This window comes from Carassius carassius, chromosome 1 (assembly GCF_963082965.1).
Source record: "Carassius carassius chromosome 1, fCarCar2.1, whole genome shotgun sequence".
NCBI lineage: Eukaryota > Metazoa > Chordata > Actinopteri > Cypriniformes > Cyprinidae > Carassius > Carassius carassius.
This window is the reverse complement of record NC_081755.1, coordinates 35,769,873-35,783,253: the sequence shown is the minus strand read 5'-3', so window position 1 is coordinate 35,783,253 and position 13,381 is coordinate 35,769,873. Positions and strand designations below refer to the sequence as shown.

The 13,381-nt window shown below is 35.8% G+C and overlaps 1 protein-coding gene across 1 annotated transcript in view; it reads right to left on the bottom strand.

The window, feature by feature from the left end:
- si:dkeyp-72e1.9 (syntaxin-binding protein 4) overlaps window positions 1-5,658 on the bottom strand; it is a 42,978-nt gene extending 37,320 nt beyond the window's left edge. Inside the window, exon 1 of the mRNA XM_059557354.1 lies at window positions 5,419-5,658. Within this exon, the coding sequence (XP_059413337.1) occupies window positions 5,419-5,483 (65 nt within the window). The 5' untranslated portion in view covers window positions 5,484-5,658. The remainder of the gene's footprint in view (window positions 1-5,418) is intronic.
- Window positions 5,659-13,381: the final 7,723 nt, after the last annotated feature.

The window sequence follows — 13,381 nt, the reverse complement described above, 5'->3', positions numbered from 1 at the left end:
AACTTCAGGGACCGTAAGCAAATATACTGTAATTATCCATTGTGCAATGGAAAGCCGATATGAAGCCAGTATAATTTATTGTTATTATTATTATTATTAATATTTAATAAATTTGAAATCTTTTGACAATGGATTAAAAGATAAATGTGTAAAATAAATATACTTTAGATGACAAAGTATTTTTCACGAATAAATAAATATTTTATAAAAATATAATTAAATAGGAAGTTAACACTGTAACCAACCGGGCACTACACACAGCACACAGTGAAAATGACAAGAATATGAAAGTGGGCAAATGCATTAAGCGCAGCATAATTTGAAATCACAAGTTTAAAGTTTAAAGCATTCAATTCACACGGACTGACCACCACACAGAGAAAGCGTGATCATGCTGGATACACATACACACTACACAAGATCTCACAGCTGGATTCAACTAAGTTTGCAAGGTTTGTGAAATTAAAAATGTTCATTAGTCACTCAAAGATTTGTTTAAATTAAATAAATGCGTACATGCTTACTAATAATATGAAAGTAATCATTACATACTTCCTGTATACATTAATTTTTTTTGTTTAACCCTTCTACCTGATTATTAGATAGACTTCTTTCCATATTAGACAGAACTGTTAACAACAACAGTAAACAAGAGGGACAGTGTGTTCCAAAAGGGGTATATCGCCCTCCAAAAGGTACTTCGGATCGAAAACAATCATGGCCGCCATACTGAAGGGTCGTTCCAAACCGAAGTGCTCAAAACTGGCCACTTCAAAGGGGCCTTCAGAAGGAAAGATTTTGAAGGGTACAACTGATGCACACTTCGGGCTCACATGATCCTTTGCGCAGATTCTTTGCATGATGAAGGCGCCTCCGTGTGGGCCCGTGATTATGACACAGAAAGGGCCCTTCAAGAAACAGTTGTTTGGCCCCCTACACCCTTCAAAACTCTCACTCCGGAGGGTTAACCCTTTGAAGGGAGTAGGGCATGGGGATGTGAGTACTGTGTGCTCAGGCGCTGCCGCTCTCAGCGCAGTCAAAATAAAAGTCCTGCCTCAAACACAACGGAAAAACTTATCGGCTGATGCCGATATTTGAAAAATATATATATATCGGTCGACCACTTATCAGAACACTGATTGACTAATGGCATCAAAAGAACACAGTCTCAAAATCCTGAGCTGTGAACTGAAAGAAATAAATCTATTTTACACTTTCTAGAGCCCTTAAAAAACAAAAGACATACATAATATTAACATGGTCAGAATTCATGCCTATTTCTGAATGAATTAGAAACATGTTACCAATTTCTAATACACTTAAATAAATAAACAAATATTCTTTAAATTTATACATAGCTTTGCTAATAACTTTAAATATCAGTCTTTATTTTAGATTGTAGTTATTAAATCCGAATTTGTTATATTTATAAATTATTATTTAGTTTTCTGAAATTGTTCTACATTTTTAGTCTGAAAAAAAAAAAACTCAATATTTGCAATATTTGTTCAAGCACAGTTTAAACATCAAATTATATATTTAATAAGACAATTTAGACTCCCTGAAAACACAGAAAAGGCAAGTAAAAAATCTATTAGTTTCTCTGACTAATTCAAGCTAAACAGCATGGACCACAATACACGCATGCATACTGTCCCTCTTCCTTCCAGCAGACATGGCAACTACCCATTGCATCAGAACTTTAATCACCAAATCTGCACAGTGGGTTGTTATCAGATTATGGGATAATCCAGTCCACATTGAGAAATCATAACAGCGGAGACGCAATATGTCAATTTTTGGCCAGTCGCACTTTTTGTTTTTCATCAAGGCAAAGCTCAGTAAACGTGCCACCCATTGCAGTAATGAAGAATGGGAAACGAGGGTGGCAACTTTACTCGGGTGCCAAATTTCCATGCTGGACCACCGAGTGTGGTGAAATGGGTTAATCTGATACAGTCTGACAGGCCAGTCTGACCTGTTTACTAGCTGCTGCATTCTGGGCCCATGACTGCCCTCCGTAGGTAACAAACAGAAACACATCCAAGGAAATGTCACAACATATCATCCACTTTTAATCCCGTTTGATGCTGTCAGCATAAAACAAGACTGAATGGGATGAACAATCATGAAGGGATTGTTGGAATTGTTTTCCTCATATTACCAAAGAATGAGACTGCAATTTAATTATCTGACAAAAATAAAAAGATGAATAAATTCAAACTTCTTTAACAACAATAAAGGTGTATAAACTGTGAATGTTAAATATCGGTCTATAATTATAAATATATGTTTAGAAATGTAAGAATAATGTACTTTTTCCAAGTAATTAGATACACTCAACTAACACTAAATATTTGTTCTACTGGCAGATCAACTAAAAAAAGAAAAAAAAGCCTTTTTTAATGAATCTCTAACAACAGTGTTGCAAAAAGTAGAGAAATCAATGAATCACAACAAAGCTGACACAACAAACCAGTTGACAAGACCTCATTATTAGGCAATGCCATGACTAACAAGGCTGATTAAAAAATAATAATAATAAATAAATAAATAAAATCCGGTAAGTCAGCAAAAATCTGATGTTGATTCACTGATATTAGTGCCTACCAAAAACATGGGGGGAAAAAATCAATAAAAAGGCACCATGCAGATAAAGATTTATTAGTGTTAACAGTATGAAAACAATGTCTTAAAAAACATATAATTTTGTGTCTGACTGTGTCTGGTCTATAATCAAGGTAAAGAAAGGTTGCATTCAACACAAATGTTACTTTTGAGTCTACTCAACACAAGAACTGAAGCTTCATGGTAGAGCAGGGGTGTCCAAACTCGGTCCTTAAGGGCTACTTTATGCAGAGTTTAGCTCCAACTTGCCTGAACACATCCGCCTGGAGGTTTCTAGTATACGCGTAATGACCTTGATTAGCTGGTTCAGGTGTGTTTAACTGAGATGGAGTTAAACTCTGCAGGACACTAGCTCTCCAGGAGTGAGACTGGATTGGACACCCCTGTGATAGAGAGAGCCCTTTCCTAAAAAACTTAATACAAGTCCAAAACCTTTACATTGGGTACAAGTTACATTCTGCAAAAACTGGACAAAACACTAACCGGAAGCATGATGTTGTTCACAGTTGCTTTATATTTGTTTCAAATCAGAAAGTCAGAGCCAATAGAAATGCAATCATTTTTGCCGAAGTGCAATATCAGCAATGAAGAACAATGCCCTGTTTGTGAAAAACCATATGCACTGATTAAAGGTCAAAATAATGGTAAATAAAGTCACTATTTGTCAAGTGACCTTTAAAAATGTTAATATGTTATGCTATTTGCAGCACAAGCATCACAGGTGTGTTTGGCTGTAGAGATGACTGACTACTTTGAGTCAATCAAACAGTATTTTTAAGCGATTAAGGTAATTTTGTATCATTTGAACACAGCGCTCACAATGCTGAGATACAGACACCGTCTCCATGATCAGATCAATGACTTTCACACACGTTTATACTGTTACTCCTACACATATTCTCAAGTACATGCATCATACACATTTCCTTAGTTTTCTATTTTTTAATAGATTAAATAACTTATTGATATTGAGTTATTGATATTAATGTCATAAAATGATAATGAAGGTGATAAAAAGTGAGGATTCTCCAACACTTTGAAGTTGAAGTACAAATTAAATGTTCATTTTTACAACATTAAAAGACAAAAAAAAAATGCATAATGAAACTTAAGCATCTTGAGGCAAACTGGAACCAGATTTTAACATGAAAAGACAGATTTAATCGCACAAGACATTGCACAACATTATAATATCATGCAGTTTTTGTTATATTTAAAAAGATGTTAAAATGTTACATTTAGAAATAGTTTTTTTTTTCTTTTTCAAAAACAACTAGCTCTACAGACCTCACAGTGCTGATAAATCTTTTGGTTTTGTCTAGACTTGTGCATTTGTATATACTGAGTAAATATCCAGCATGTTTAGACTGTCTCTTCAGGTCATGGGACAGCATCACTTCTCTAAGTCTCCTACTCTTCCCAATAGTCTATTCAAGTCCTGGTTGCCAAAATCTAAATTTAGCATGTCACCGGGCATATTCATTCTCAGGTACACACACTGTAGCTATTATTATCTTTTAAAGCTATAATATAAATGTCCCATCTATTAAGCTATATTAAGACCCTTCAGAAGGTGACAGATTGCCTGTTCACCTTACTCACCTTAAATGCACACCTTATATACATTTGAGTAATGCCTTTTGATGTAAACAAATGAAAAATCTCTGCCATTTTGAACTTAGAGTGTAAAATTAGGATTTTATAACTGAGGGGGGGGGGGGGGGGGGGGCAAAGGGGTGCTTGGGCATCCACAGAAATTTTGAGATAGAAAAAAAAATTGGGGCTGTCAAAGTTATTTTGTAAACTTAAGATTTTGATGAAACATGTTTAATACATTAGCAGAATTTATTGTTTGTGCTTTCGAAATACTGGTTGAAATCATAAGGTTAAATCAATTTTAATTTCTATAAACTGTTTTGTTCATATAACAGCCTCGATTTTAATACTAAGTAGCTATTTGAAAACCTACTTTGAAAAGCTGTCTGAAGTACTTTGTAAACACATCTTTTTCAAAGGTTTAAACATTTGACATTACTCTAATGCTGGGTAGAAAATATACAAAGTAGCCTAAATATTCTCCAGATATTAAATAATTTCTTTAATATTATAAAATATTAACAATTATTAAATTTTGGAAAACAGTAATATTGACTATATTATATCAGGCTTAATACTTGAGTTTTGACTACGTATAAGTCTTTATGAAAATATAATTAGGCAATGCCTTTATTTGGGCGGGGAATCATCATATTTGGGGTTCTTGCGCCATCAAAAATCCATGGTGCTTGCAAAAATTTATATATAGTAGCCTACTATAGGCTATATATATATATATATATATATATATATATATATATATATATATATATATATATATATATATATAATATATATATTTTTCACATATATATATATATATATATATATATATATATATATATATATATATATATATATATATATATATATATATATATATATATATATATATATAAACGTGCTCTTTATAAACGCAACATGTTTTTTTTTTTTTTTTTTTTGGTCAGGTGTAGGATTTTTGGCTGAATAACTAGAAGCTTTGATTGCGTGTGAACTTGACGTATTCGTTTTTGAAGCGACTCTTTCTTTCATTTATCCTTTCTTAAAAATTGCTAATGCCACAAAAAAAATTCTCATATCAGTTTGAGACTTTATATGAATTTTACAGTATAAAGTCCATTTAATGCCTGAAATGACAAAGAAAAATAAACAGACGGCATGCACAACTCTACAAACATATTCAGTTCTTACCAGTAAATGAGCGAAAGTCCATCAAAACGCTCGAGCTCTCTTCCCCGGGGGTTCAGATAGGACATCGCATCCAACAGAAACGTTAAGGTTAAAAATAGTCTGCTCAGGAAACGGAATTAAACGCTGCCTCCAAACATTAGCACCAGACACATCACCGCGGTTTCATGTGATGCTCGTGGTTCACATCCTCGCTCAAGAGTCAGCGCTCATTCAGCATTAAATCAATGATACAGCACCTGCCAGGAGAGAGAGAGAGAGAGAGAGAGAGAGAGAGAGACTCAACCGTGCCCGTTTCTAATCTGTACGACACGTGGTTTTCATGCTGACCTGGCCGTCTGTTAGACAAAATCTACATCTTGTCGACGGCCCTCTGGTCACATTACTTTGACTTAGGTACTGTCAACGTCTGTATATACCGAGATGTGTGAGTATCAGATTCACTGGTTGCCTCTCAAAAACCATGCGAGCATTTTAGGGCATCATACATAAGCTTGTTGCTGAGATAGATAGGTAACTAAAATGAGGCATGGATAAATATATAGAGACAAATGTAAGTATGCAGTTAGACTGAGGTGAAGCATGTGACCGTTCAGCTTCAGGTAACTGAGATTAATAGTGCCGCTTCTGACCTGTCCTAAGAGGACTGCTGCACTGCAGCCAAAACACCAGAAGAGTTTCCAGTTTCCTCACATAGACATTTGTTTATATCTGTCCCCATAGCCTCATACTGTACGCTAAATCAAAACCTGTCTACATTTCTTCTTTTAGTGCATAAACTGTCATGGTTTATAATTACTTTAATCACACATTTACCATGATAATCACACTTTGTCAAAAATATATTGTTAGGTCTATTGTAGTTAATGTAAAATCGTAATAAAGGACAGGACTTCTACACTAGTATAACTAGTGTAAAGAAGCATGGAAAATTGAAATAACGCATAGACAAACTTCTAATACTCAATTATTTCACTTTTTGAGAACATTTCGGTTAATAAGCTTGGTGACCTTTGTAAATGTGATTAATAATATGTGACCCTGCTGCATAAAACCAGTCACAAGTAGCACAGGTATATTTGTAGCAGTAGCCAACAATACATTGTATGGGTCAAAATTATCGATTTTTCTTTTATGTCAGAAATCATTAGTCAAGTCAAGTCACCTTTATTTATATAGCGCTTTAAACAAAAAAGATTGTGTCAAAGCAACTGAACAACATTAATTAGGAAAGCAGTTTGTCAATAATGCAAAATGACAGTTAAAGGCAGTTCATCGTTTAATTTAGTGATGTCATCATTCAGCTCAGTTCAGTTTAAATAGCATCTGTGCAATCATTTGCAATCAAGTCAACGATATCGCTGTAAATGAAGTGACCCCAACTAAGCAAGCCAGAGGTGACAGCTGCAAGGAACCGAAACTCCATCGGTGACAGAATGGAGAAAAAACCTTGGGAGAAACCAGGCTCAGTTGGGGGTCAGTTTTCCTCTGACCAGACGAAACCAGCAGTTCAATTCCAGGCTGCAGCAAAGTCAGATTGTGCAGAAGAATCATCTGTTTCCTGTGGTCTTGTCCTGGTGCTCCTCTGAGACAAGGTTTTTACAGGGGATCTGTATCTGGGGCTCTGTCCTGGTCTCCGCTGTCTTTCAGGGCTGTAGAGGTCCTTTCTAGGTGCTGATCCAGCATCTGGTCTGGATACGTACTGGATCCGGGTGACTGCAGTGACCCTCTGATCTGGATACAGACTGGATCTGGTGGCTACAGTGACCTCGGAATAAGAGAGGATATTAAGTAAAGATCATGTTCCATGAAGATATATTGTAAATTTAATACAGTGAATATATAAAAACTTAATTTTTGATTAGTAATATGCATTGCTAAGAACTTCATTTGGACAACTTTAAAGGCAATTCTCTCAATATTTTAATTTAATATATATATATAATTTTTTATATATATAATTGATTTATTTTATTTAATTCTTTATTTTGCACCCTCAGATTCCAGATGTTCAAATAGTTGTATCTCGGTCAAATATTGTCCATTCCTAACAAACCAATCAAGGGGAAGCTTATTTATTGTATACATATCAATAAAAAAAGAAGAAGAAAAAGACCCTTATGACTGGTTTTGTGGAGCATGGTCACATATATACAATTCTCCCTTTCACTTGAAATAATGTTCAACATTCCAAACCAACATAATATTTGCATACAGAATCCTGCTCTTCTTTCTCACATCTCAATTCTGATTGGTCTTTCCTTTCTTGCATTTTTTTAACCATGTAGGCTATAGCAACTTTACACTACAAGGAGGGTATCTGCCTTTATGTGACTAATAGTAAGTCAACACCAGTTAACCACGGTTAAAAAACGTAAAAGATCAAATTTGTTGCACTTATATTTACTATGTGAAAGAGATTTTATTCAAGTCAGTTCTTTCATGTCAAATTCTAATTAGCCTGGCCGTCTGTAATTATCTCAGAATATGATTAATAATTATCACCAATAGTTGTATCTTAAATGTATCTTGTCTATCTTCATACACATTTTGTCTTCTATTTTGTCTATATTCTAAATGATGGCACAATATTTAGACAGGCTACCTGAAATCCCTTTCCACTCGATGCTGCTCCCCCTGGCGGTGAGGTTTGGTGAGAAAAGCGCAAATTTAGGCTATTGCTGCTTTAGTGAGACATGACATCAATGCATTTATGCTTCTGCACATTGATTAAAATGTGTGTCACATGTTATAGATGACTGGCACTTAATCATTATGTATACACTCTGCTTTTATTCCAAGTGTGCATCATTCCAGGTCTGTGTTCAAGTTGAGAGCAAGCGTTCATGACATCCTGCCTAAGAAAGAGTCACTTCACTGAGTTCAGTGCTATGGTAACTACAACGCTTGACATACTTTGAATGAGATCATGATGTGAGGTGTAAAGCGACAGAAAGAGTGACAGGATGGGTGTGGCAGCATGTTTCAGATAGTAGCCTATAGTAGGTCAGTGTACATTACAGTCAACATTCCTCCTTATCAGTAAAGCAATGTTCCTTTTCTATATTAAGCAAGCAGAGAAGAATCACAGCTTCTGACAGCAGATTCCCTAAAGTAATGTTTTCAACACAGCATTAGTCACAAATAAAAACATTTCTCTATAAAGCACGTTTAAGACTCTCTTTAATTCAAATAAATGGCTGGGGCCAGGCAGGATAGGCAGGTTTTCTCAGACCTTCCCCGTTCTAGAATGTAGGTGGAGCTGCACCGTCTGCAATGTCTGACCCAGCCGAGCAGGTTCCTTTTCAGTCTCATTCTTGACCTGGGTGTGGTTGTATGTCAATGCCACTCCATAACCCTTTTATGCATATGTGTTGAACATCAGCTGTACATTTTCCAATCAGATTTCCAGGCTTATGAAATTCTACGATGACAAAAAAAAGCAGTTTCTGAAGGGATAAATAGAGTGATTAGCCAACGGTGGCTGATTATCATTGTTCTGTTGAGATTTGAGACCATGGCCAGTCCGGTTGGCTGAACTGTGGCTGGGCCATATCAGGATTGCTGCAACACAGCAGTTTTGTATGTAAGAGGGTCTTTGGGGGGTTTTCAAACTCACTGAGCCTTGGCTTCCTGCTTCGTCCACAGTCTCAGGGAAGATTCAGGAGTGCTCCCAGTGTTGCAAGGTTACTTTGGAAATGTAAAAGGTTACAGATTACAAGTTACCCTATTTAAAATGTAATAAGTAGTGCAACTATTTCAATTACTTTATTAGAGGAATGTAACTGATTACATTTGATTACTTTTTTGATACTTTTCTAAATTTCCAATGAATGTTTTCAACTGTTAATCATTTTCAAACACTTAAAACCAGATAGGGTTAACCTTATAGTAGAATTCAACACGGATTACCGTCAGACTTTCAAAATGCTTCATCACTGGAATTAAGTTGAGAATCGTTTAATTTTGAAGCACAGCCACCACAAACTAACACTTTAGCACCTCTTTTAGATCATTCTGAGGTTAAATACAGATATGCAATCATAATCATACCAAAGAAATAGATTAATAGCTATGATACTGTTTTTGAAATCAAATCTTTATAGTTATGACAGGAAACACTGGCATCTAACAAATGGCTTTAGGAAAAAACAGTTAAGTCTTTAAAAAAATAAATAAATAAAGCATATGAATAAACCAAAATAGGAAATAAAACAGTTATCAAATAAGCATGTGTCCTTTTCTGTGTCCTAAACTCCTGAAATATTGGTATCTTATATTTTAGAGCAGTCAATACAATTTGGGGGAAACAAATCAATTAAATGTTTTTATGTGTGTGAAAATATTCAGATGTATCCCCCTTTGAAATTATTAACATTTTCATAAGTAACTAATTTATACATTTTTTCTCAGTAACTGTAACACATTACAGTTACATTTATTTTGTAATTAAATTATGTAACACCATTACATGTAACTAGTTACTCCCCATCACTGGGTGCTTCACACACATCACTACACTACTGACAATGGACCTCTTTGCTGGCTAAATTTTTCTAAGGTGAATAATGTGGGAAACTAGGAAATGGCTATCACTGGGTCAGTAATTAAGTATGTTTCCATTTGCAGTTATAATCATCTCTCTGCCAAGTGATTGACTTTCAAAGATTAAATGCATGTTGCATTGCATTTCTGTCTTTCAGAGCAAATACACAATGGCCAATTGCAATAAGATTTATGTGTGTACATACTGGACAAAGTTGAGCTACACTCACATATCTAGTCTGACGTCATGAACTGAATCATCCAATTGTTACAGTATCAGTCAGACTAAAGCATTTACGTGACAAATTATTGTTTTAGTTTGACTTAAATGTAACTGTTAAAGTGCATGTAATGACCTTTCTCAGCCTCTCATTGAAACTGCATTTTATGCAACAAAACACTAATGATATGATGACATTTACCATTGCCATTCGCCATTGCCATTCGCCATTGCTTGCCAATAGGAATCCACGTGAACAGGATTTTCAAGTAACATTTCCCCACACAGATTTCACATCTGGTTCAAGTATTTAAAGCAAACTTTCATTGAAGAGACTTCTGTGTAAGTGGTGCTTCATGTACCACAATGCACTTCTTTTGCTGGAAAAACTTAAAAAGGTGAATAAATGTAGAAAAATAGGAAGTGTGGTTGAAATACATATTGCACATCACCTCTGTCTTTCAGAGCAAATACACAATGATGAGATCAATTCTAGTCCAATTTGTATAAATGCTGGGTAAAGACAGAGAGGATAAGTAATCTGTCTGTGTTACTTTTATCTACAAGAGAAACAGGTGCAAAGCAAGGCTTCAAGATTAAATCATATCCCCAACAGAGACAAAAGCTGTGATGCCACAAACAATGTCTTAACATACCATAGCGGATAGCTAGCATATTTGCACTTTACAGTTTCTATGTCCATTATTTTAGGCACATATTGCTAAGAGAAACTGTGCGACACACCTTTGGTGGCTGTGTTTCGAACAAAACAAAAGTGCTGACACTCCTGCCATTGAACCTTAAATCTTCACACCCGGAAAAACTGACATTCCTCTCCCATTTGAAATTAGAAGATTGATGTGAGTGGTTTCGATGTATACTGTAATATATATTGAATTACTGAATTAATAATGTTACACTGTATAAGTTTGTCTATTAATGGAAGATTTGAGGGAATCAAATGCATGCCTCGTTCATAACATTTCGAGTAGGACAGTCTGTTTTGGTTGATAGCCCACATCTACCTGTTTAAAATACTCTCTCCACCCATGTTTGGATAATGCACCTTGCACTGAGAGGAATGAAGCACACACCCCATAGTCTATATTACACTGTTATCACAGACAAGACTGTTCCCCGGAGGAGAATGAACTTTCATTGGTACCCCCACCACTAAAAACTTCACTTCATGGTGGCTGATTGCACACAAGCTCATCATTACAACTTTGTGTAGGGTGTGTTGAGTTCCAAAGTAAGCCCATCCTGGCAGAGGAATGATAAAAAAAAACAACAACATAAATTCACTACGGTACTCCAAATCTGGCCGCACAGGTCTCTCCACTGAGTTGTGTTCTCATAATGATCCACATGTCAGGAGCACAAATCGACTCCATTCCTCACCTGCACTGTATGGGTGTGGAAGGGAATTCTGGCCTTTCACCCGTTTCAGAAATTCTTGGTCCCAAACCCACTCACATCGAGCATTATTCATTATCAGCAGCGCATGCAAACACCTATTTATTTGCATATAATGTGATGACAAATACATTTCTTGCCCTTTTCACTTACTGTCATGTGTGTGACAGCTAGAATTTGGCAACACCAGTTGAAGAGATGGTCCATACAAGCACATCTGGCATGGAAGAAACTCTGCACCACTGAAATAGACTCTAATGATGGAGATCTAAATGTAAATGATAGATGAAGTCCATTCACACATAACAGGCATCTGATCACTCTAGGAGGTGTTGGACTGGCTACATGACAACGTTAATATTTAAGCCCTTGGAATGGACTGTGTTCACTTCTAACCAATTTCACACAAGTACTCAACAGCTGTAGCTTATCTTTGGGCATTCCTTTAAAGTAGTGATATCACACTGCTGCCCGGCTATATTCATTATCGCAGTAGTAAGATAGTACTATAATTTCACATCTTCAACAGTCTCAGGCATTATGGAAGCTCTTTTTCCCATAACTGTAAATAGGCTACTGAAATACTTTAGCAGTTTGCAAACTGTATTCTGATGCAGGGGTATGCAATTTTTTTTAATTCTATAAAGATCCCCAAGCCAGACAAATATATTCATGCATAGAGATGCATTTCTTATAAAGAAAAAAAATTACAATTAAATATTTTGTCACTGTACTATAGGCAAAGCAGATTATTAAAACACTTGTGCATGTTTATATGCACTTTATATTTTTTAAAATGCTGGAAGCTTGGAAGCTCTGAGACTGACATACTCATGACGTTACATCAGTGTAAATATTAGCATAATATATTCAAATATTCTGATTTGAATTGGGTTTGCGGTCAGTGTGGATGATCACTGCCTAAGGACACTAGGCTATACCCTGTATCCCATTATTCTTTGATTATCTGTAATTCAGATAATTGAAATGAATGCTAAGTCTGCTAATGCTAATACTTCAAATAATGCACCCACTGAAATAATTTGACACCTGCTGTTTACTCATGTACGCTTGTTTATGTTGGATCGCAGTCTTAATCTGACACCTGCTGAAATAGACCTGGAAAGAAAGAGCTTATTTTTTATATGTGAAGCCTAAGGCATGGTGTAAAATAATGGAATAGGAAGAGAGATACTGAACACCAAACCAGGATTTCTTGCATTTCCATCTGCTTCCATTCAAAAACAGACACTGGAACACACACACACACACCCACAATGACTCATTGTTCTAGCCATCCAACAATACCCGGTTCTCATGGCTTTTCCTCTGTTGGCATTAAAAATGCTCCCCTGGTGACTTCTTAGCTGCTCTGAGCGTGAGGCCCTGTTCCAAGACAATTGCGATATTTTAAAACTGTTAAAGATATGTACCAGCTATAAAATGAAGACTGCTCAGGAAGCTTAACATCAGCAATCACTATAAAGGTCTTGCTTTTAAAACTCTTCATTAGGCAGAGTCTCGCGTAGTAGCTGCATCCCAAACTAAGGCTAGACTGGTTGTGTAAACTCTCTACTGAGCTGACCCTCCAGCTTGAGAGAAGAATGAATCAATACGAATCAATGAAACAATCCAGAGCTTTATCGCAAAAAAAAAAAAAAAACACTCAATAAGTAAGACATGCTACATGTGTACTGTGCTGCCATACATTGTCAAGTATTTGTGGGAAGTCGTGGCCTAGTGGTTAGACAGTTTGACTCCTAAGGTTGTGGGTTCAAGTCTCGG